General features: G+C 37.0%; 1 protein-coding gene across 2 annotated transcripts in view; it reads left to right on the top strand.

Moving 5' to 3' along the window:
* The window catches only part of SPAG6 (sperm associated antigen 6), an 86,758-nt gene extending 64,529 nt beyond the window's left edge, over positions 1-22,229 (top strand). For both annotated transcript variants that reach the window (XM_027847871.1, XM_027847870.1), the window contains 3 exons: positions 5,283-5,399; positions 9,082-9,227; positions 21,910-22,229. In XM_027847871.1, coding sequence (XP_027703672.1) covers positions 5,283-5,399; positions 9,082-9,227; positions 21,910-21,976 — 330 coding nt within the window. In that variant the 3' untranslated portion in view covers positions 21,977-22,229. The remainder of the gene's footprint in view (positions 1-5,282; positions 5,400-9,081; positions 9,228-21,909) is intronic.
* Positions 22,230-26,586: the final 4,357 nt, after the last annotated feature.

The raw sequence follows: 26,586 nt of genomic DNA on the forward strand, positions 1-26,586 counted from the left end.
AGATCATCTGAGTTACCTATAGAAAATGAACATTATACTGCATTTAAAGACCATTGAAGAGACAAAATAAAATTTGAAGTCGAAAAAAAAACTCTACATGAATGTTACCCATCATTATTAGCTATAAAGTACCAAGAACTCAACCAGAAATCAAATACCCAAGGGTCTGCTTGTGTTATGAGCTGAAACTGAGTGTCTGACTATAAGCAGATGGACCAGAATACATTCTTTAAGGACACACTGAAGTACTAAACCAAACAATAAAGAGGATACCTAGAGTTTAGAGGCAAAATGGTAGCTGGCCAATTGCCATGTGGCATTAATCAGTGAAGAGAGAACAAGCATGTATGTGGCATCAGAAGACTGACCTTCAGACAGTGACAATTTTTGCAAGGTATATCTACGGTTGTAGGCCAAAGGGCAGGGTTTTTGTTTTTGTTTTTGTTTTTTACAAATTTGTCATGTATTAGTCATCCATTGGCTGTTTCTAGCCATACTTAAGTGAAAAGCATCCTGGAGAGTAAAGGATAGTGAAAAGTGTTTGATGGATGTGTCTGTTGCTGAGTTTATATAATATAACAAATTTTAGTGAGGAAACCTGTATATTTGCAGATAGGGGCACCTCAGTTTTGTAGATTTAGCCAGTTATATTTTTTCAGTCCTGTTCAACACTTCATGACCCCATTTGGGTTTTTTGTTTTGTTTTGTTTTGGCAGAGATACTGGAGTGGTTTGCCATTTCCTTCTCCAGCTCATTTAACAGTTGAGGAAACTGGTGCAACTAGGCTCAAGGGACTTGCCCAGGGTCACACAGCCAATATCCAAGTATCTGAGGACAGATTTGAACTCAGGAAGATGAGTCTGACTTCAAGCTTGTCACTCCATCCACTGAGCCACCTAGCTTCCCCTGTTTTTTAAAATAATATTTTATATTTTCCCAATTACGTGTAAAGACAATTTTTAACATTCAATTTTTTTAAATTAAGTTCCAAATTTTCTTTCTCCCTCTGTTACTTACCCCTTCCCTAAGATGGTAAGCAATTTGATATAGGTATATATATATATGTGCAATCATGTAAAGCTTATTTCCATACTAGTCATGTTATGAAAAAAAATAGCAAAAGGAAAAAAAAACATGAAAAAATAAAGTGAAAAATGGCATGCTTCTATCTGCATTCAGAGTCCATCAGTTCTTTATCTGGATATGGGTAGTATTTTCCTTCATGAGTCCTTTGTACTTGTCTTAGATAGTGTTGCTGAGAAGAGCTGAGTCATCCATAGCTGATCATCACACAATCTTGCTGATGCTGCGTACAATGTTTTCCTGGTTCCACTTATTTCACTTTGCATTAGTTCATACAAATCTTTCCAGACTTTTCTGAAATCTGTCTGCTCATCATTAGTATTCTATTACATTCATATACTACAGCTTGTTCGTTTCCCAGTTGATGGGAATCTCAATTTCCAATATTTTGCCACCACAAAAAGGACTGCTATAAATATTTTTGCCCATGTAGGCCCTCTTTCCTTTTTTATGATCTTTTTGAGATACAGACCTAGTAGTAACATTGCTGGATAAAAAGATATGAATAGCTTGATTGCCCTTTGAATGTAGTTCCAAATTGCTCTCCAGAATAGTTGGATCAGTTCACAACTCCACCAACAATACATTAATATCCCAATTTTCCCACATCCTCTCCAACATTTATCATTTTCCTTTTTTGTCATATTTTTGTCATATCAGCCAATCTGATAGGTGCATCTCAGAGTTGTTTTAATTTTCATTTCTCTAATCAGAAGTGATTTAGAGAGCTTCTTCTTATACCTGTAGATAGCTTTGATTCCTTCATCTGAAAACTGCCTGTTCATGTCCTTTGATCATTTGTCAGTTGGGGAGTTACTTGTATTCTTGTAAATTTGACTCAGTTCTCTATATATTTGAGAAATGAGGCCTTTATCAGAGACACTTGCTGTTTGCTTGATTGTTTCTCAGCTTTTTATTTTCCTTCTAATCTTGGTTGCATTGGTTTTGTGTGTACAAAAGCTTTTTAATTTAATATAATAAAAATTATCTATTTTACATTTTGTAATGTTCTCTATCTCTTGTTTGATCATGAATTCTTCCCTTCCCCATAAATCTAACATGTAAACTATTCATTCCTTGGTCTTCTAATTTGCTTATGGTGTCACCCTTTATGTCTAAATTATGCCAAAGGTCTGTCATATCTAACTTTTCTAATATTCTATTTACCTCCTTAGTTTCTTTCTTGTTTATGTTTTGGTTGGATTTATTGAGTTCTGAGAGGGGACAGTTGAAGTCCCCCACTAGCATAGTTCTGCTGTCTTATTTCTTCCTGTAACTCACTTAACTTCTCCTTTAAGAATATGGATGCTATACCACTTGGTGCATATATGTTTAATATTGATATTGCTGCATTGTCTATGGTACCTTTAACAAGATGTAGTTTTCTTATCTCTTTTAATTAGATCTATTTTTGCTTTTACTTTATCTGAGATCAGGATTGCTACTTCTGCTTTTTTTTTTTTTTTTTACTTCAACTGAAGCATAATGATTCTGCTTCAACCCCTTACCTTTATTCTGTGTGGGAGTCTATATTTCAAGTGTATTTCTTGTAAACAACATATTGTAGGATTCTAGTTTTTGATCCACTCTGCTATCTGTTTCCATTTTATGGGAGAGTTCATCCCATCCACATTCACAGTTATGATTACCCTCTGGGTATTTCCCTCCATCCTATTCTTCCTCCTGTTTGTCCTCTCTCTCCTTTCATCCCTTCCCTCCTCACCAGTGTTTTGCTTCTGACTACCACCTCCCCTGATCTGCCCTCCCTTCTGTCAGTCCCTACCCCTCCCCTCCCACTTCCCTTTTGGGTAAGATAGATTTCTATAGTCAACTGACTGGGTGTATGATTCCCTCTTTGAGTCAATACCGATAAGAGTAAGGTTCAAGTGATGCTCACTGCCCACTCATCTTCCCCTCCACTGTAATAGGTCTTTTGTACCTCTTCATGTGAAATAATTTACCCTATCCTACCTCTCCCTTCCTTCTGCATCCATTGTACTCTTCTTTCTCATCGCTCAATTTTTTATGTCATTTCCTCGGATTCACCTTATACCTATAACCTCTGTCTATGTACATTCCTTCTAGCTATACTATCAGTGATGTAATTTTTAACAATTACAAGTATCATCTTCCCATGTAAGGATGCAAATAGTTTAGCTCTATTGAATTCCTTATATTTTCTTTTCCTTTTCACCTGTTTATGCTTCTCTTGGGTCTTGATATTGGAGGTCAAATTTTTGGTTTGGTTCTGGTCTTCTTATGAAAGTTTGAAATCCTTCTATTTCATTGAATAGCCATTTTCCCCCTTGATGTATTATGCTTAATTTTGACAGGTAAGTGATTCTTGGTTGTAGTCCTTTCTCCTTTGCCTTTTGGAATAGCATGTTCTGTTGCAGCTGCCAAGTCCTGTGTAATCCTGATTGTGACTTGCTGATATTTGAATTCTTTCTGGCCACTTTTAGTATTTTTTTCTTTACCTGATAGTTCTGAAATTTGACTATAATGTTCCTTGGAGTTTTTATTTTGAGATCTCTTTCCTAAGGTGATCAGTGGATTCTTTCAATGCCTATTTTGCCCTCTGGTTCTAGAACATCAGAGCAGTTTTCCTTATTAATTTCTTGAAAGATGCTGTCCAGGTCCTCCTTCTGATTATGGCTTTCAAGTAGTCCAGTGATTCTGATATTGTCTCTCCTGGATCTAGTTTCCAGGGTAGTTGTTTTTCCCATGAGGTATTTTACATTTTCTTCCATTTTTCATTATTTTGAATTTATTTGATTGATTTTTGATGTCTCATAGAGTCATTAGCTTCCACTTGCTCAATTCTCACTTTTAAGATATTATTTTCCTCAACTAGCTTTTGTACTTTCTTTTCCATTTGACCTATTGTACTCTTTAAGGAATTGTTTTCTTCAGTGGATTTTTGTATCTCCTTTTCCATTTGGCCAATTCTACTTTTTAAGCAGTTTTCCAAGCTGTTGAATCTTTTTTCATAATTCTCTTGCATCACTCTCATTTCTTTTTCCATTTTTTCTTCTACCTCTCTTACATGATTTTGAAGCTCCTTTTGGAGCTCTTCTGCGAGTTCTTTCTGGCCTTGGGACCACTTCCCATTTTTCTTTGGGGTATTGCCCATAAGTCTTTTGACGTTGTTGTACTCTTCTGAGTTTGTGTCTTGGTCTTCCCTGTCATCATAATAAATTTCTATGGTCAGATTCTTTTGTTGTTGTTTTTTACTCATCTTTATTTTTCCTTTTTCCTTTCTGCACCCAGGGTGGAATGGATACTGTCTCAGGTTTCTTGTGCCAGTGGCTGAAGGCCCTGGATCTTTACCTGGTGCTGCAATGATGTTGCCCTGAGGCCCCTGGGGAACCCTCATGTCTAGTGCTGTGCTGAGGGGGTAGGGTAGAGGGTGGCTGGCTCTGCCAGAAGCTGTTAGGGGTCTGGCAACTTACCTGGTACTGAGCTGGGTCCTGGTGGTGGTGTCTGCTGTATGCTAAGGCCTGGGGGGGGCAGTGTTTTTGTCTTTCCCTGAGGCTACACTGAAGCACATGGAGATCTGGCCAATGGGGGATTCCTGCCCATCCCAGCACATGGAGGTCCAGCCACTGGAGGATACCTATTTACCTGGGGCTATGCTGAAACTCATGGTGTTTCTTGGAGCTGGAGTCTGTAGGTTCCTCTGGCTATGTTAAAGTATTTGGGGGGATCCTGTTGTTGGTGTTTGTCTGCTCCACCACACTGGGGCTTAGAATTTCCTGCTCAATTGATAATACTCTTATTCTGTGGAATTCTAAGTTACTATTTTCTCATATCCCTTACCTTGTCAGGGATAGGGTTGATTACTTTCTATTTTGTTTTAGCATAGAAAACTTTATCAATTTAGAAATATTTACAGGGGAGTGATAATTTGGGCTTGCCACTTGTAATTCACTGGTTTCTTTCCTTATAGATATCTTGAGCTCACTGTGCTATAGAGTTTAAAATTTAACAAGAAAGAAATTGGTCAAATGATTTTATGTTAAATTAATCCAATATAATTCATGCTTGTCTCTGACATCTGTTTTTTTCAAAATGAAACACAACTCCAGATTAGACCAGGAAATTGATCTTACTTTCAAATTCCAGGAATATAAGACATGAATTCTTGTCGAGATTTTATTGATTGCTTACTGTCTATGTTTTGCTTTCTACCTCAACAGAGTAAAAAAGCTATTAAAAATATTCTCCAAAAATGCACGTATCTACCAGCCCTTGAACCATTCCTGTATGATGCTCCTCCAAACATTTTGAAACATGTGGTTGGACAGTTCAGCAAGGTAAGCAAAGTCTCTTCTTGTTTGCAGTTGAAAGCAGAAAAGGATTCAGTGTATTAACTTGCTTCTGTACCTGGATTAATATTTACTTTCATAAACTGAGATTTTTTTATTAGTAACCTGTCAAATATGTGCAGTATGCGACACAGGGATAGAAGGGAAAAGTGAAACTGATACCTAATCACTAAATTAATCCTTATCCATCACTATATTTTTCACCAGAGCTACTGTAACATTTTCTAGGTCTCCCAGGGAATAGAACACACATACAAACACAATAAACCTTCCTTCCTTTTCTATGTTCCAGGCACTATACTCAGTATTGGGGATACAGTGTCACAAATAAAAACAATTCCTGCCCTCACTGCCCTTGTATTCCTTTGGTGGGGGGAGACAAGATGTACACATATAAGCATATACAAAGTAAGTAGCTTTATACAATACACACACACACACACACACACACACGCACACACACACACTAAATAAAAGGCAACTTAGCATCTGGTGCCATTAGAGCTGAGCTTTGAAAGAAATGAGCACATCTATGATGACAAGCATAAGCAAAGAGCAAGAGAATTCTAGGCATGAGAAATAGCCTCTGCAAAGGCAAGGAGATGGAATTTCATGTGTGAAGAACAGCAAGAAGACCTAAGAGTTCATGAAGGAGAATAATATATAATAAGATTAAGAAGGTAGATTATTGGGGCCACATTGTAAAGGGTTTGAAATACCAAATAGAGGACTTTGTACTTGATCCAAGAAATAATAGGCAACTACTAGAGTTTATTGAGCATGGGAGTGATACAACAGAGCTGTGCTTTAGGAATATCACTTTGGCAACTGTGTGAAAGATGGATTAGAAAGGCAAGAGACAAACCAGGGAGACCAATTAGGAGGCTACCATAAGGTAATAGTTCAAGGAATCATTTATATAGGGTAGGGGAGGGAACTAGCATTTATTAAACACTTTCTACATGGTGGGCACTGTGTTTAGTGTTTTACAAATATTTCATTTGAGCCTCACAACAACCCTGGGAGTGTGGTGTTATTATGATCCCCATTTTATAGTTGAAGAAAATGAGGCAAACAGAGGTTAAGTGACTTGCCCAGGTTCAAACAGCTGATAAATGTCTGAGGCTGCATCTGAATGACAAGTTATCCTGACTCCTGGTCCAGCACTCATCTGTTGCATGACATAAAGAGGAGTGTGGCTGAAAGGATATCACAGAAAAGGCTTTTCTAATCATCCAGATAATAGATAATAAGGGTTATGGCCATACAAGTAGGGAAAAGTGGATGGATATGAGAGAAATTGGAGGGATATAGAATTGAGAAGACGTGGCAACTTATTGGATATGTTGGGTGAAGGATAGTGAGGAATGGAAAATGACTCTGAGACTTTGAGAATGTGGAACTCAAAGTTTTAAAAATTAATTTTAAAAATGAGAATGGAAAAGAACAATAAGACAGGTAGGGAGAGAACCAAGAGTCACAAAGGATCCAGAATAATCTTCTGTCCTTGAAGGCCTTCAGTGCTTGGGAACTCAGTACTCCCAAAGCAGCCAACTTGATTCCTAGTTCAATATTTGAAACATTTCCCTCATATTGACTTGAAATTTACATTCCTCTGACTCTTACTCATTGTTCTCATTTCTGCTTTGTAAGATCAACCAGAGTGAGTCTAATTGCTCATTTATTGCTCAATTGCTCATGGTAGCCCTTCAAATATTTCAAGATAGCAGTCAGTCCCTAAGATTTCCCTTTTTTTTCTTCTAGTCTAAACATGCCCAGTACCTTTATCCTTTTTCTTACATGATATTAGCTTGAATCTCCTCATCATCTTGGTTAACTAGCTCTAGTCTTCTTAAAATATTGTTCCTAAACCTGAATACAAAGCTTCAGATGTGATGACTAGGGCAAGACAGTACAACTGTCATCTCCATTGTTCCTGACATTCTCCTCATTTCCTCATTTAGGACAGGGCAGTCTTGGCCTTGGCTTCCACATGACAATTGATGCTCATTATTACTATGCTTGTGATCTCTCACCACTCAATCCATAGGGCTTCACATACTTAAAATGTGTAGCTGATTTTTAAACTGGGAAGTCATCATATTAGTTAGGGAAAGTGAGACAAGAGAAAGGAGACAATGGATATTGGTAGGAAAGCTGCTTTGCAGTAGAAATCAAAGCTGGCGCCCTAACCATTGGGCATAGTGTTACGATATGACCTACTGCTGCCCATCCCACTAGTTGTAGAGACTTTAAGCAATCTAAGTACAAGAGCAGCCAAATGTATCGATGGCATATACCAAGTACAAAGTAAAGGACAGATCTGAGTCAAAAATGACTTTGTGGTTTTTTGCTTGGTAGGGTTGTGGAAGGAAGATGGGCAGTTTTGCATGTTGAGTCACTGATGAAGCATTCTGTTCAGGAGACGCAGGGGGTTAAAGTGCAGGGGTGGATACATATACCCATGCACTCCCTGCACACCCATAGGAACAGACATCTTCTTCATCCCTGGGCTCCATTTTCATTCAGTGAAAAGCAGATAATCAAGAATAGATGAATTTACAAGAAACCTGTAAATAGACACAAAAAATATTATGTTTAATTCCTCCTGCAGAATTGGAGTTACATGACTTCTTTTTTTGTGGGAACAATTTGTTATACCTGTAGTGATACATTGTTGGCCTGAAAAGGCAGTGCTCCCGTGCTCCTTTTTCTGTCTGTTTTTTTTTCTTAGGAGTAACTTCTTTATATCTCGTTAGTGAGGGATGCCTATCAATTGGGGAATGGCTGAACAAGTTGTGGTATATGATTGTGATGGAATACTATTGTGCTATAAGAAATGATAAGCAGGGTAATTTCAGAAAAACCTGGGAAGATTTATATGATTTGATGCTGAGTGAAGTGAGTAGAACCAGGAGAACATTGTACACAGTAATAGCAACATTGTACACAGTAATAGCAACACTGTACGATGATGAACTATGAATGACTTAGCTATTCTCAGCAATACAATGATCTAAGACAATTCCAAAGGATTCATGATGAACAATGCTATCTGCCTACAGGGAAAGAAATGATGGGGTCTGAATGCGGATCAGAACATACTATGTTTTTTTTTTAAACTTTCTTTCTTCATTTGGTTTGGTTTATTCCACAAAATGACTAATATGGAAACATTTTTTTTGTGTGATTTCACATGTGTAACCTATATGAGACTGCCTACTGTCTCAGGGAGGGGGAAGAGGAGAGAATTTGGAACTCAGAAATTTTTAAAAAATGAATGTTAAAATTGTTTTTACATGTAACTGGGGGAAAGTATTTAAAAATTTTATCAACAAAATATGGAAATATGTTTTGCATGACTTCACATGTATAGTCAATACATTGTCTTCTCAAGATGTGAGGGAGGGGGAAAGGAGAGAGTTTGGAGCTCAATTTAAAAAAAATGAATGTTAAATTGTTTTAAATGTGGGAAATATTTAATGAGATAAAAATATTTAAAAAAAAGAAAAATATTATCAGCAAGATTAGTCTCATTATGCCACAGGCATCTTGATTCTAGCTTTATTTTTACCTCATTAATGAACATTGGGAAAAGTAATGACCTAATAGTGTTTGAAGGTCTTGTAAAAGAAGAGCTGCCATTTTAATTTTCTCTCTTTTTTTCTAGGTGCTGCCCCATGACAGCAAAGCAAGGCGACTTTTTGTTACAAGCGGTGGTCTTAAAAAGGTTCAAGAGATAAAGGCAGAACCTGGATCACTTCTTCAAGAATACATCAACAATATTAACAATTGTTACCCAGAAGAAATAGTGAGGTGGGAAAGATGGACTACTAGTTATTCGCAATTGCAACCTTGTTATGCTCTTTTCAAACTTATATTTTCTATTTACTGCTTCCAGTTGTGGAATCTGATAGGCTGCATGAGATCTGTATATGAATCTCTTTCCTCTTCTACCCCTTCTTTTCTTTGTCAAAAATGTTTTCGTTAAAAATCATTCACTAGTCAATATGGACACATTTTTATTGAAATAGTCCTTTACTCATTTAGCCATTCCATAAACAGTGCCCAGACATATTGTGCAAATTGAATTAATAAAGCACATAGTAGGTTGAATTTAAACTGCCTTAAATTGTGATTGTCTGGTTGCAAAAGACCGACAATATTTTAAGATAATTTTCCTCTTTCCCCTGTGTATCTCCTCTCTGCATAATGCTCATATTGACTTCAAAGGGAGCTTTGCAAGTAGAAAAGAGATGCTAAGTGTAGGAAAGAACAGACCTACTATTTAGGTACCCAAAATTTAAATAATGCTCTATATGTAGGATCCCTAAAATAATATAGCAGGAAGTTTCTTCCTAGATGAATGTGAATGGAATATAACATTATTCACACTTTCTATTTATTGTTGGTGATAATTATCTGTAATTAGCTTAGTTTAGGATAACATTGATTTTAATAGCACCAAAATTATCCTCAACACTGTGATTTGATTTCTGCACCATCATACTTTGCTTGTCATTCTCAGTGACCAAATTATGGATTTTGGAGGGTTCCATTGAGTAGAGGCCTAGAAGGTGTGTGGAGGAACAGTCTGAACTCACACCAAAGAAGTAAATGAGCAATAAAAATAAGATACCTATTGACAATAAGAAAATGAGGAAAGGGAAGATGGTAGATGAGAATTACGCCTTAGCCTTAGTCATGAATGCTTTTTTTTTTGTCTTTCCGAAGCTGAAGAGGAATCAATGAATATGAAATAAATAAGAACAAAGATAAAGAGATTTACGGATTTATGGTCATGAAAAGTATTCTGTGCCAAAACCTTTTTTTTTTTCTGGTCCAAACTTGTAATTTGATCAATGTAGGAACTTCTTCTATGGAAACTCCCTCCTTCAATATACACTGGCAATCCCTCTGTGATATGTAATCTTAGGGTTTGCCTGGACCACTGAAAAACTGAGCTACCCATAGCAGAGGCAAGACTACCATGTACCCGATAGAAAGACATTTAATAAAAGCTATTAATTGGTCGATTGACTTGAAACTAGGTCTTTTTAACTCCAAGCTTTACCTCCTACATTTTCTTTTCCCAAAATCCACACAGAATAAAAACTTGCCAAGATTTTTTTTTTGGTCCGGAACTGTGATTTCATTGGTATAGAGAACTCTTTGGTGAGGAAACTCCTTTTACTACTGTATATTGGCAACTATTCTATAATTTATAGTCTCAGAGTATTTGAGGCACTGAGAAATTAAATGACTTGCCCAAAGCCACACAAATCTGTTTGTGTCAATGGTGGAACTAATAATAATAATAACTGACATATATTTGAGGCAGAGGAGAGGCAGCAAAACATAATGGAAATGAAGCTGCCCTCAGATTTAGGAGGGCCTAGGTTCCAGGCCCTCCAAGACTTGTAATTTGTTGCGCCATCACATTTTGTTAATATAATAATATACTAATTTGCTCAATGAGCAAATTATGAATTGTGGAGGGTTCCATTGAGTAGAGTGTGGAATAGTGTGTGGAATGCCCTGAACTCTTTCAAAGTTGAAGAGCAGGCACCAGTTTGCCCTGGGGGGAGAATTTCTGCACTAGCAATTCTCTGGATCACCAATTCACGTTCCCAGGTCTGGTAAAAAAACCAATTTTCAGTAACACAAACATGTTGTGTTACTGATCTTTTAAGATTATCGTAGGATCATACATTGAGAGCTTGAAGGGGACTTAGAGGCAATCTAGTCCAACCTTCTTTTTCTAATGAAATGAGATAAGGAAAGATTTTGTGATTCACACAAAAGTCATAAAAGATGAGTCATAAAATAGGAGATCCAATCTGTGAACCAAGATCCTCTGGCTGCCAAGTCAATGCTCTTAGCACAGGGCCATGATTGCAAGGATCTTTCTTATTCTTTAAGAACAAATGGTGAACATTGGGGGTTCTTCTGAGTACAAGCCTCTAAGAGTGAGTTTAGTTAACTTAAATCAGAGTAGCAAATAGTAAAATGTAAAATTATCTGTTGAAGAGGAAATTACAAAATTGTTATCATTATCTATTAAGAATCACACATGTTTCTGAAGCCCTCAGAAATGCTTCTGCCTTGCCCACTGGGACCAAAAACAACTCACCCCCAAATCCCAGGTGTTTTCCAGTGTGGCTTACTACTACTACTATTAACTACTACTACTATTGCTGTTACTACTACTGCATTAATATAGTGCCTACTATGTGCAAAGCACTGTACTAAGTGCCTTACAATTATTATTCCATTTGATCTTCACCGCACCTCTGGGAGGTAGATGATATTATTATTCCCATTTTACAGGGAAACTAAGGCAAGCAGAGGTTAAGTGACTTGTCCAGGGTCACACAGTTAAGTGTCTGAGGCATCATTTGAAGTCATGTCTTCCTAACTTCAGGTCCAGCACTCTACTCACCACACCACCTAGATGCCTATATAAGTATAAAAATGTAAATATAAGTACAATTTTGGGAAAAAACATAAATGAACATTAAAGAAATGGAAAAGTCTCTTTACAAAACTAATACGGGAAGAAAGATTTTAAATGAACCTCAATAGAAAAACGACACTTCTGGCATGGCAGAATTTAATCTAGTATTTTTTGTCAATGGATCATTGTATGTCATTGATGTCTCATACACTATGAGCTAGGATGGTTTTTGGATGTTTACTTATTTGCTATCAGTTAACTAATTGGTGATCACCCAACTCTTTCAGAATCTGAAATCAAACATTAAAGTTTACAAAAATGCCATTTATCAATATGTGAAAACTATATTATTAAACAAAGTGACCAAATCAGAAAAATTCAACATTCTTGTATATACGCAATTATGCAATGCTTGTGAATTATTTGGCAACAGAAATGACTTTAAAAGAATGAAGTACTTGAAGATTTATGATGCTTACTAAGCTAACAAGCTTAGGAATCAGATATGAACTCTTATATGTTTCTACATGATATGTTGTAGACAAATGCAGTTTCTCAACTATGACTATTTCTATCCCACACACTTGTCCTTCAAACAGACTAAAAACTGATGAACAGGACCCTAAGTAAGGCTATGAAAAGGGTTTATTTTCTAACATTTTCCCCTCTTTTTATAACTTTATTTTGTTCTGGATAAACAAATCTCACCAAAATCAACATTTACTTACACAAATTAGAACATAAAAGGTAGATTTGTACATGAAATTGTGATTCCTTGTTCCATATAGCTCGTATTTTTGAAAATGTAGGAAAAAATTCAACATTAATTTCAAAAACTGTCCTGCTTGTCTTTGCTTCCTTTTGAACTTACTCCTGTTTTCTTTTGTATATTTAAATAAATGTCTCAATAGCCCTATTTTGTTCCTTTTTTCTTTTGGCATCATCATTGCTAACTTTTCCTCTTTTCTCATCCTTCCCCCATTTAAAAAATAAAACAAACTACAACTTTTGTAACAAATATACATAGTTGGAGCAGCTAGATGGTGCAGTGGATAGAGCCCTGGCCCTGAATTCAGGAGGCCCCGAGTTCAAATTCGGCCTCAGACCAAACACTTGACGCTTCCTAGGTGTGTGACCCTGGGCAAGTCACTTAACCCCAATTGCCTAAAAAAAAAATTACAAATATACATAGTCAACGAAAATAAACCCACACAGTGACCATATCCAGAAATAGTGTCTCATTTGGAATCTTGAGTCCATTGGCTCTCATCAGGGGAAGGAGAGAATGCTTCATCATCATTCTTCTCTATTTGTGATTGGCTATTTCTTTGACCAGAGTCTTAAATTTTTCAAAGTTGTGTTTCTTTACAGTGTTGTCATTGAGGCAACTAGGTGGATACAGTGCAGGACCTGGAGTCGGGAAGACCTGAGTTAAATTCCAGCTTCAAGATACTAGTTGTGTGACACTGGGCAAGTCACTTACCTCTGTCTGCCTCAGTTTCCTCATCTGCAAAGTGAGGATAACAACAGCACTTACCTCTCAGGGTTGTTGCAAGGGTAAAATGAAGTAATTCATAAAGTACTTTGTAAATCTTAAAGTGTTATGTAAATGCTAGCTATTAAATTGTTCTCTTCCTATTTACTCTACTATGCATCTCTTCATTCAAGTCTTCTGAAGATTCTCTGAAACTGTCCCTTTCATTATTTCTTAAGATTTTGCAAATTATCTTAAGATAATGCAAAAGTGTTACATTTCATTCACATACCATAATTTGTTTAATTGTTCTCTAATTAAAGGCCAACGTCTCGTTTCCAGTTCTTTGCTACAATAAAAAAATACTGCTAAAATATTTTTTGTACACATGAGTTCCTTTCCTTTTTCTTTTCTTTGATTTCTTTGGAGTATAAGTATAGTTGTGCTATTGGCAGGTCAAAAAGTATGCCAAATTAATGACTTTGGAGGTATTTCAAATTTCTTTCCAGAATGGCTAGACCAATTCATAATTCCCCAAGCAGTGCCTATCTGACCTCATACTCTTTAACAATTGTAAATTTTCATTTTTGGCAACCTTTCCATTCTTACCTGCTTCAGATAGGAGTGAAATTCATCTAATGCCTGCTCTCCCTGGCCCTTACTCCAAGTTTGCATATTATTCTTCTCATGAACCCTAATTATGAGAAATAGTAAGTTCTACCTTCTTCTTCATCTTCTCTACACTAGTAATTTTCTTTTATTCTCCCTTTTCTTTTCTCTCTTAAAACTATCAGAAAAGAATCAATCCACTGTTATATGATTCCCCCAATGCCCTTTGAAGACATTATGGATATGAAGGGACACTTACTTCTCCTAATATTAGAATATTAGTAATTCTTCATTGTATAGTCACTCCCAATTGTTCACATAAGTTCATCTTTCTAGTTTCTTTTGACTCATTTACATTTCAAAGTGTCTACTCACTTTATATTGCCACTGCACCAAGATGGCTCTGGAGGACAGAGTGAGGCTGGTGACTTTGCATGGCTCTTCCTCACTTAAGTCCAATTCACTTGGAAGTCATGGCATCACCTTCCTAATGCCATGTTCCTCTTCCAGAATGAAGGAGAAACGACAGCAACAACTCACTTTATAGTTGTTTTCTGGTCAGGAATGCTTGAAGGTCCATTTTTCTTCCTCAGGATTGTACTCAACTCTGCAGGGCAAGTTATTCTTGGTTATAAGCCTTTATCTTTTGTTTTTTGAATATTGTATTCCAAGATCAATTCACAGTTGTAAAAGGAGCTGCCAGGTCTTATGTGATCCTAACTGTAGTTCCTTATTTGAATTATTTCTTTCTGGTTGCTTGTAATATTTTGTCTTTGACCTGAAAACTCTGGATATTGTTTATGACACTCTTGTGCTTTTTCCTTTGGGGCATTCTTTCAGGATGTGATTGGTGTATTCTTTCTATTTTTACTTGCCCACTGGTTCTAATAGATTAGGGAAGTTTTTATTTTTCATTGCTTGAAATATAATGTCCAGGATTTAAAAAAAATAATGGTTTCAGGCTATCTGATGATTCTTAAATTATCTCTATTTGACCCAAGTTCCAGATTGACCCAGTTCCATTTTGATAGCAGATGTTTTATATTTTCTTCCATTTTTTTTTCAATCTTTTGATTTTGTTCTACTATTTTTTGCTATCATAGAATTGTCGACTTCTGTTTGGCCTATTCTAATTTTCAGAGAGTCCTTTACTTGGGCAAAGTTTATCACTTTATGTTCTAAGGTCTTTATTCTCCATCCAAGTCTTCCTTCCAGAGCTTTTATTTCATATTTTTATTTCACTTCACTTAATCTAGGTATTCATGTAGTCCCTGTGGAAAATCCATTTTTTCCTTTGAATCTCTGCTTCCAGTTATTATGCAGTTATCTTCTTTTTCTGGGTTAGATGTTTGTATATATATGTATCTATAATAACTCCTATATCTTCTCCTTACTTGTATCTCCATGCCTAGTTCTCCCTGATGGTACTAAGTGGGTGGTTGGTCCTACTTGATCTCAACCTGGGCCACTTTGGTTCATGCACTTAATTTCCAGGGAACATCTTTGCTAAAAGTGCAGGTAGATCTTAAGTCCTCCTGAATGCTTGGAGCATAATATCCTCTATGGTTTCTTGGAGTTCATTGGGCCTGAGGTGTCTTGATCTGAGCACTGCAGAATAGAACTGAGGCTTCACCCTATGGTTTTTTCAGGGGAACCTCTACGGAGTCTTGTAGACTATAGGTGTCTATGGTTGCACTGGGAGAATTTCATCTTATTTGTCTGTGTTGGTGCTGTCTTTTCTTGTGTGGTCCTTTTCTTAGTGACCAGGGAAATCTGGCTAACTTTTTCTTCAGGTTTGGGATGGAGAAAGTCACTTACTCTAGTTTTTCAATGGATTTCTTTTTTAAAATTTTTTTTTATTTCTTTTGTTAAATATTTCTCAATTACAAGTAAAAAATTTATTAATAATTGTTTAAAAATTTTCGAATTCTAAATTCTCTCTCTCCCCCCACCTTGAAAAAGCAAGAACTTTGATTTCAATTATGCATCTGAGGTCATGCAAAGCATGTTTCCATATTTTAGCCATGTTGCAAAAGAAAATACAAACAAAATAAAATAATAAAAATAAGGAATATTTAAAAGGTATGTTTCAATCTTTATTTAGAGTTCATCAGTTCTCTCTCTGGAGGTGGGTAGCGTTTTTCATCATGGGTCTTTTGGAATGTCTTGGATCATTGTCTTGACCAGAGCAGCTAAGTCTTTCACAGTTAATCATCTTTTCACTATTGCTGTTACTGTGTACAATGTTCTTCTGGTTCTGCTCTAATATGTCCCCATTTTACAGATGAGTAACTGAGGTAAATAGGAGTTAAATGACTTGTCCTGGGTATCACAGTTAATAAGTGTTTGAGGCTGTATTTGAACTCAGATCTTCCTGATTCCAGGCCTGGTGCTCTATCCACTACTCCATCCAGCTACCCCTTCGACCTATGCCTAGGTCCTGCTGTACTGCTTTCCAGTTTTCCCAGCAATTGTCAATTGTTGAGTTCATACCCCAAAAGCCTTGATCTTTGGGTTTATTCAACACTTGATTACTATGGTTATTTACTACTGTGCAGGGTGCACCCTGATTCAGCACTTTGTTTCTTAGCTAGTCCTTGGTTGTTTTGATGACTACCATTTTGTAATACTGTTTGAAGTCTGGAACTGCTAGGCCACCTTTCTTAACTCTTTTTTCATTGATTCCCTTGATATTTTTGACCTTCTGCTTTCCCAGATGAATTTTGTTATTCTTTTTTCTAGCTCTATAAAATCATTCTTTGTTAGTTTGATCGGTAGGGCACTGAATAAGTAAGTTAACTTAGGTAGATATATCATTTTTATTATATTGGCTTTGCCTACCCATGAGCAATTAATATGTCTCCAATTGTTTAGATATATCTTCATTTGTGTGAAAAGTATTTTGTAATTGCGTTCATATAATCCCTGGGTTAGTCTTGGCAGATAGACTCCCAAGTATTTTGTATTGTCTGCAGTTATTTTAAATGAAATTACTCTTTCTATCTTTTCTTGCTGGGTTTTGCTGGTAGAATATAGAAATGCTGATGACTTATATGGGTTTATTTTATATCCTGCAACTTTGCTGAAGTTGTTGTTTCGATTAGTTTTTGAGTTGATTCCCTAGGGTTCTCTAAGTATGTTGTTTGTCTTTCATTTTTGAAGAGGACTGATGATGTCATAAGTGATATCTTGCACATGATTGGATTTAAGTGAAGTAGAGTTGCACAACATCATCAGCCTCACTCTTTCTTCCTAACTTAATGAAGTCCAGCGGCAAGACAAAAGTCAAGAGGTCTGGTGATGGCCCATGATATAGTGGAGGACATTGGTGTCTTCAATGAATGTCTGATGAAGCTCTAAGTGCTCTGCAATGCCTGCTTCAGCCACTCTTATGTCTGTTGGAACAAATTATTCTCAGCTGCCCATTCCACTGGGGGAGGTCTTCACATGCTTGGTGGAGACATCTCTCTAACTCACCAACAGGTTTGAAGTTACACAGGTTCAGCCTGTCTGCTGAGACAGTTTACCTGGGTGTGGTCACTGCAGATGCTACAGCTTCTCAGAGCCACAGATAAGAGTTGGGTGAGTATGGTGGTTATCAGAAGTTGGTGAGCATCCCTGAAAGGGCTTGGCAAGCCCTCATACCAAAGATGCTAGTCCTCTTGACTACTGCATAAACCCATCATACCATCTGCAAAGAGCGACAGCTTTGTTTCCTCATTGCCTATTTTTATTCCTTCAATTTCCTTTTCTAGTCTTATTGCTATAGCTAGCAATTCTAATACAATATCAAATAACAGTGGTGATAATGGAAATCTGTCTTCACTCCTGATCTTATTGGAAAGGCTTAAAGTTTATCCCCATTATAGATAATACTTGCTCTTGCTTTTAGATAGATTGTCATTGTTCAGTTGCTTCAGTCACGTCCAACTCTTTGTGACTCAATGGACCTTGTCCATGGGATTTTCTTGGCAAAATACTGGAGTGATTTGCCACTACCTTCTACAGTGGCAAATAGAGGTTAAGTGACTTGCCCAAGGTTACATGGCTAGAAAGTTTCTGAGGCTGGATTTGAATTCAGGTCTTCCTATTCCAAGCCCACTGCTCTAACCACCGCAGCACCTAGCTGATAGGTAGCTAGATAGAGACTACTTATCATTTTAAGAAAGGTTCCATTGATTTCTATGCTTTCTAGTGTTTTTTTTTTCAAATAAGAATGGGCATTATATTTTGTCAAAGGCTTTTTGCTACATCTATTGATATAATCTTGTGGTTTTTGTTGTCATTGTTACTGATACGGTCACTTATGCTGACTATATGACTTATGCTAGTTTTCCTAATATTGGAGCAGCTCTTCCACCTTGATGGGCATCTACCATTGTACCTTGATGGAGATAGTCCAGGACCCTGAATGGAAGAGCCTTTGAGGCTTTGGAATAGTAATGCTTCTAGCCTACAGTGTCAAATGGTTTAACATCAGAAACTTCTATTATTGTACTAGTGGAAATGACATTTAAAGAAGAAGCATTGCCATCTGTTTAGCTTCTGTACCCTGAGGATCATGGGACCTTTCCATCTGACTTGCAACTGAAACCTTCCATATGTGCTGTCCCCCTAAGTAGCATGTGAATTCCTTGAGAACATGGACTGTCCTACTTTTCTATTTGTATCTCCAGCACTAAACACGATCATTTGCACATAAGTGATTGACAAATTCTTCATTCATTCTAATTTTCCTGACATTTTTAAAGGATATATCTGGTTTGGGAGTAGAGAGAATGGCAGCTAAGTGATAGAGGAAAAAACTTTTTAAAAATTGGCCTTGATACACTTACGCTTATTTTTCCTTCTGCTCAAGCATCTAATATCTATAAGAGTATTCTTTACTAAGGTCCTGCTCAGATCACTACTTATGATGTGGAGCTGATCTCAGTTTCTCAAAGTCTATGTCAATGGAGTCTAAAATTTGGCAGATCCTACCAGTCCAGAAAGGTTTGGACTAAAGGAACAGTAAAGGACTTTACATCTGTCATTGACTCAACCCAGCTTAGTGAAATGCAGAGAAGCTCATTACCTCGAAGTTGGTCACTTCGGAAGGAACTTAAGAAAATCAACTCCTTGAAGTGGTGAGGTGCTAATTCCCAATCTGTGTTGGTGAACGGTGTGACTACCCAAGGATGAAATCATTGCGTGTTTTTTTTTTAAAAAGCATTAAAACATGTATGGGAATATCAAATTTGAAGGCCACATTATATTGGTGGAATAGTCAAATGGTACCACAAACATTTATACTCTTCCTATTGGCTTTCTTTTTAAGATAAAAATCTCTCAGATATTTAATATATACTTGTCTATATAAATATAATTTTTTTAAACTTGATGAAATACGGCTTTTGTTAGATTTGGATTTTTTTTAAGTTTTAGAAGCAGAGGTTTCCTATCTTTTCCTGATGGACTAATTTTGATTCTCTCTAAGTTTGGGACATGATGGTTTGAAGTCTGAAGTAATGTTGATATTATAGTCTGCCCACAGAAGTGAAAAGGAAGGCTACCAGTCACACTCTTCCCCCCACTAGGCTTTCTTGAGACTCACTGGGGCACGTAAACAGTGAGTGGCAGACAGCTTAAACATACAGGGGACGAGACATCAAAATCGACCAATAGATTGTGGATACATATCGGAAACTCTAATTTTAAAGAGATCTTTTTTCCCCCACCATCTCCTCCCCTCCTCATTAAAAAGAAAAAAATCTACTGGGATTCTTCCATTGATCTTACTCCTGACAGACACATGGGATCCAGGAGGTGGGAGTATATTTTAAATGCTATGCCCAGTGTAAGGAGAGAGTAGTCAGATATAGCTATAAATTTCTCAGTGTAAATACTTCAAAGAGGCCTACTGCTGAAGAAGATTTTTCAAGGATAGGAAGATTTGAAGGATACATTCCCCAGGGGAGACCTTTTTACAATGGATGCCTCCAGGCATTCTGTTGAGAAAATGTAGTGATATTTTTGTTAACCTTATCTTGAAAAATTGTAAAAAAAAAAAGTAGTCAAATGTAAATTATGTGACTTTTTTTTAATTGGGTCAAACATCTGAAGATAGAGAAAGGTAAAAGAGAACAAAACATAGCCACTATTAGGTTTTGTCTAGGGAGAATAACCTAGTAAGACTTGCCTTTTTTTGGATTGCTACTATTTTCTTTTCTTTCTTTTTTTCCCCGGCAATTGGGGTTAAGTGACTTGCCCAGAGTCACGCAGCTAGTGTCAAGTGTTTGGTCTGAGGCTGGATTTGAATTCAGGTCCTCTTGACTTCAGGGCTGGTGCTCTATCCACTGCTCCACCTAGCTGCCCCAATTGTTGCTATTTTCTTTCTTTCTTTCTTTCTTTCTTTCTTTCTTTCTTTCTTTCTTTCTTTCTTTCTTTTTTTTGTGAGGCAATCGGGATTAAGTGACTTGCCCAGGGTCACACAGCTAGTGAGTATCATGTGTCTGAGGCCAGATTTGAACTCAGGTCCTCCTGACTCCAGGGCTGGTGCTCTATCCACTGCGCCATCCAGGTGCGCCTTGATTGCTGCTATTTTCAAGAGGATATTGAAGAGCTAGCTACTTTTTGCAACCGCTCCCTCTCCATGTTCCTCCAAGTCTCCCATATCTTGGATAGGAGGGTAAGATGGAGCAGTGGGCAGAGTGGAGGCTTGGAGTCTGAGAAGACCTGAGTTCAAATCCAGTATTTGACACTTACTAGCTAAGTGACCCTGAGCAAGTCACTTAACCTCTGTCTTCCCTAGTTTCCTCACTTTAAGATGTAGTCAGGTGTAGAAGTTCATAGAGTAGAGAAGACCTGAGTTTGAATCCTTCCTCAGACACTTACTAGCTGTGTTACCCTGGGCAAGTCATTTGATTTTTGTCTGCCTCAGTTTCTTTATCTGCAATATGGGGATTATAATAGCACCTACCTAGAAGGGTTGTTGTGAGGATCAAATGAGAAAATATTTGTAAAGTCCTTAGCACAATGCTTGGCACATAATGGTACTTAATAAATGCTTGTTTAAAAAGTAAGTTCCTATCACAGATTTTCTCCTAGTTAATCTGTCAAGTTTTATTTACCACTGTTTTCTGTGCACATATTTTTTTTCATGTCATATGAAGCCATTTTATCACAAAAAGTCAAACTGTTCCCTGATATGTTAATTTTTAAAAAATTATGTTGTTATAAGATTATCTCTATGAAAACATAAATTCATAGTGCTCTAGAAGTTTAAGAACTACCTAGCAGAGATGATGCATTTTGTAGGGTTTACGAGATGAACGATTTGTAAACTAGTTGTTTATTATAGTTCTTTTCTCTTATCTCAGACCCTTTGCAAATGGCAGTTATTTGTTAATGAAAACTTTAAAAATGGGATCAGCTATTCAAAAGTAGCTTCTTAGAAGTAACTATATACTCCCAGAAATATTTGAGATTTACGGGTGAGCTGCTCTCTAAGGCATGGCTTGGGAATTGTTTCTAGGTTAATGAGAATGGCCAAGTTGGTAAGCTATAGTACACTGGGTTGTTGCTCTTATGAAAAGAAAGTCACTAGATAAAATGTTTAGTCACACCAGTCATTTAGTATAAGAGAAATAAGATTGCTATAATAAAATATTGTCATTGAATAGAAAGTCTCTTGCTTTGAAAATATCTCCTCCTTGCTGTGACATTCATTTCCTTAAATATTTTGCCATTTATCTGGTAAGAGTTGGCCATTATTTTGAGGCAGTATTCTGTTCATTGATATTCTCTTAAGTTATGCATAAAGCATTACTGGAGAATAATTATGCAGAATTCTCGAGGGTGTATTTGAGGTTTGACTCAAGGAATCATTTCAGATAAAAACATCTGATAGGGATGAATCTTTTTCTACCTAGCTTATTAGATGCATTCACAAGAATCTAATAGGAAATTCTCTTTTTCAGGTATTATTCCCCTGGATATTCGGAGACACTTCTGCAGAGGGTGGACAGCTATCAGCCTCTTATATAAGCAGGACCATATTGATATAATTTACATTTACAGGAGAACTTTTATGGATTATAAATGTTAAAGCTCTTGTTAATTGGTTGAAATAAGTACGTCCTCAATTTATTCATTTGTAGTCACTAGGATTAATTTTTTTCTTGCCTTTGTAGAGTCGTAGAATACTGTTAAAATGGAATTACTACGTGATACACAATTCACAGTCATTTACATATGCAAGATTTGCCTCTACAGCAAAATAAAAAAATATTAGAAGGTCTCAAAGCGTCCACTAATATCGTGATGAAAATAAAACTACCGGGCTGTTAGGTGGGCAATAGGTTTAAATTCAAATTCAGAATCTGTGGACAGAATTCTAGAGATTGCCCCACGAGTTCTCTAAAGTGACCCGGACAGAGATTAATAATCCTGGAGGTAGGGTAGGGCTGGGAGATTGTTATGTAAAATAATCATCTAACCTTAGGAAGAGAAGGGAACAAGCATTTATATAGCACCTACTATATAACTATGTATAGGCACATTTTATAAATATTATTTCATTTGATCTTCACAATAACCCTGTGAGTATATGCTATTATTTTCCTAATTTTATAGTTGAAGAAATTGAGGCAACAGAGGTTAACTGACTTGCTCAGGGTCACATAACTAGTAAGTATCTGGGGCTGGATTTGAACTCAGGTCTTTCTGACACCATGCCGAGCACTCTCTTCAACTAAGCTGCCCCTGGAGGCCTCAAATTCCTTTTCTGTAAAATAAGAGTCGAACTAGATCATGGGTTCTTAACCTTTTGTGTGTTATAAACCCCTTTGGAAACAGTCTATGGATGGATCCCTTCCCAGAATAATGTTTTTGAATGTATAAAATAAAATATATGGATTACAAAGGAAACTGATCATTTTGAAATACAGCTATGAAAAATTGAAATCAAATCACAAATCAATCAATCTCAATCTCAGATATCACAAGTCATTGATATTGTTCATGAATCTTTGGAAATCTACTCACAAAGCCCTTGGATGGTATGCTGCTCAGTGATGATATATTTTAAAATCACATTTGAAAGGGAACTCTGCTGCCAGCTTCATGAAGGGGCAGTTGACTTAGCAATGATATACAAATCTTCAAGTATAATGTGCTCTTCCTGGTTTCGGTAAGGCAAAATCACCTCTGCCCCATTTGCCTCCCTCTTCTCTTGTCTAGTCAATTAATCAACTTGTATTTATTAAGCAACTACTGTGTGTTAAAGCTACCCACCCTGTTCCTGGGAAAGAGGGTGAGGTAAGAGAATTCAGGATTGGGAATTGTGTCAGTGACCAGAAGCTTTTTATTATTTATTCTCTATAGGCCCTGGTTACTTTAGCATGTAGCAAGCAGACACACTTACTGCAGAACTATAGAATCTCATGGAGGGAATGGCCTCAGAAATCATATGGATGAACACCTTCCCTAATGAGCAAGTCCCTTCTACGGAAGACCTGATAAATAATCTTACAGCTTCTTCTTGTATAGCTTGAAGAAAGGAGAATTCATTCCTTCCCAAGGCAGCTCATTTCATTCTTTGACAGCCATGGTTGCTAGAAGGTTCATACATATATATATATATATATATATAAACACACACACACACATATGAATCTTCTATGTATATACACACACATGTATATATATAGAACCTTCTATGTATATACACACACATATACCCACATATGCATACATATATGTATGTATGTATATATGTATACACAAATATATATGATATATAGATATCTATATAAGTATAGTTATATAGAAATATATATAGATATCTAGCTATATATACATACATATACATACATGTATGTATAGATAGATATACACATATATACATGTATATGTTTGTGAATATGTATACATATACATATATACATACACACATATACATGAAATCTGCCTCCTTGAAATTTCAACCCATTGCTCCCAATTCTCTTCTAGGTAGTTATTTATGATAAAATCAAATTAATAAATGTATGATAAAATCTTACATGCAACAGCCTTTCCCATAATGGAAGAGAGCTTTGAAGATTTTCCCAAGTTTTCTCAGTCAATAAACATTAAGTGCTTACTATATGCCTGCCACTGTGCTAAGTACTGAGGATACAAAAGAAGACAAAAAACCCATTCCCGCTCTCAAGAACCTCACAGTCTAATGAAGGAGACTCCATGAAATAATGTAAGCAAGATCTATACAGGATAAATTGGATAATCTCAGAAGGAAGGCACTAGCAATAAAGGGACCTGGGAAAGACTTCTTGGGGAAGAGGGGATGTTAGCTTCTTTTTTAAATAGCCTCAGTTCCTTCAGCTCATTCTGAGATGGGATGGGATGGAATTCTTCACCATCTTGTTCACCTTAGGATCGATGCCAGTTTATCAATGCCCTCCTTAAATCCTGGTATCCACAGTTCAGCACATTGATCCTGGATATGATCTGAATAGGAGCCACAAGGACATGGTCCATGTTATTCCCAAATTTTGTAGTCTTCCAGTGACTAGGACAGCACCCTACATGAAGTAGGGCATGAACTGAATTTGTTGAATCGACCGGCGTGCGGAGTCTTGTGCTGGGGGCAGAGCACAGTAAGAGGCATGGCAAACAGGCAGTGGTGACTGGCAGCAGACAGGAAATGACTAATTTTAAATATATCTGCTGATTATGACAACTGAAAGCAGTTGTTGGAAATTTTAGCAGGCAGTTTCTATTTTCCCAAACTATAGAAATTAAGGTTTCCAAGGATGTAGGGATTAGATTAAAAAACAGCCCAACACTGGGCTTATGTTGGAAGGTAGGAGAAAAGTGAAAATGGAGAGGGCTCAGAGTTCATCCATAATGATTTTTTTTTCTGCAGTGACAAAGTGACATACCAGGCATATTTTATTTACATAGTAGCTGAAGAGATGCCATATTATGTGGCAAGACCTGTCTTCTGGGGAAAGCCTCCAGTAGACAAGACAAGAAGCCATATTATTATTATTGTTGTTGTTATTGTTATTGTTGGTGGTGGCAGTGTTGGTGGTGGTGGTAGTAGTAAAATAATAATAGCAATAATATTTTTCCACACCCACCTTAGTCTTCTAGAAATTTAATCCTTTTACTGAAAGATCCATTTCCTATCTTTCTCCTTTCCCTACTTCCCTAAAGGTATAAAGGAGAAAAGTGGCATAGATATATTGATGAATCAATAAATCCACTTTGTGCCACCCACTTGAGGAAAGTTTACTTAGAGGAATGATCTAAGAGTGATGATTCTTTACATGTGGGTTCTCAAAACAATTTTCACAAAATCTTAAAAAGATGGGATTTCCTCGTAAAGAGTCAGCTGACAAAGTAAATTTGGAAAGAGAATTCACATGTATTGAGGTTAAAGAACAACAGAAGTATCTATTGAGCCATTCACCTATATTACAGGTCCTGTAAGAAGGTTATACTGAATAATTTTACCAAAAGTATCTTTCCCATAAAATAGGAGAGACATTTTTGGTAAAAGTATGCAGCATAACACAGGATTAGAATTGTCCTTCCCTCCCCCTCAAATATATAATGATGAGCACACTGCCATCTGACACATCCGTGACACCAGGAAACTTGAGTGGGCTGGAAGTTTTTCAGCCAATATGAAGGGTGGCATTGGATGGCGTGTTTATTTCTATATTGGCTTGGTTTTGTGAGCAGTATGCTTGTAGTTGGACTCCTTGCTTCATATTCAGAGGTGACACCAACAGTCGTGATCTCTATCAGCTGTGGCTGAAAAGATGGCAAGGTGACTCACTCTCCCTTGCCCAGCAACCCAAGGATCGTGGGGCATCCTCAGCCCCAATATATCAGGCCCGGCACTATTTCCAGCTCTGACTCTTAGACTCTGGGATGCTCTTTGCTTTCTGCCAGGTCTTTCTGTCCTCACCATTAGCCATTCTGGCTTCTCAGTAGCAGTTTCCTTTCCAGCTTCTTTTGAAACTGGGCCTCGGGGTATCTTCTGAACTGTCTCTCTTGCTGTCTTGTGGTTATACCTCTACTTCCTTTCCCCACACAGCAAGTATGCAATTGAAATTGTTCATCTATTTCTTGAACCTGCCTTGGCATTCCCCATCAGCAGCCTTCCATTCTCTGACCCATTGCTTAGGGAAGAATCTGGTAACTACACCAGGAACTTATATGGCAGCCCTTTGTTCTTGGCCTTTGGCCTATAAGCAGGCAAGATCTAAAACAAAGCAGCTGGAAAGCAAAACCAGGCCTTGCCTGAATGTTTCATCAGGTTGGCCCAGAACTATTTGATTTTTTAATAAAGGCAACGATTTGTATAGATAACTCATATTTATATGGCGATTGACAGTTTACCAAGGGCTTCCTTTGCCACCATCCTGGGAGACACGTAGTTTGAATAACGTGACCTGTATTTCCATAGCAGGAGTCTGAGGTTTGGGAGAGGGTTCAGTGACTTGTCTATCCTCCCAAGCTAAGGGGCAGAGTTTAGAGTCCAGGCCAGATCTTCTGTTCATTCTCTTCACTCCAAATCTCTTTTCATAAACTCTTTTTCTGTTGAAGATTGGCTTAGTAATAATGCAATTAATATCTTTAAGTTC

Source organism: Vombatus ursinus, unplaced genomic scaffold (assembly GCF_900497805.2).
Source record: "Vombatus ursinus unplaced genomic scaffold, bare-nosed wombat genome assembly UNPS02005459.1, whole genome shotgun sequence".
Classification (NCBI taxonomy): Eukaryota; Metazoa; Chordata; class Mammalia; order Diprotodontia; family Vombatidae; genus Vombatus; species Vombatus ursinus.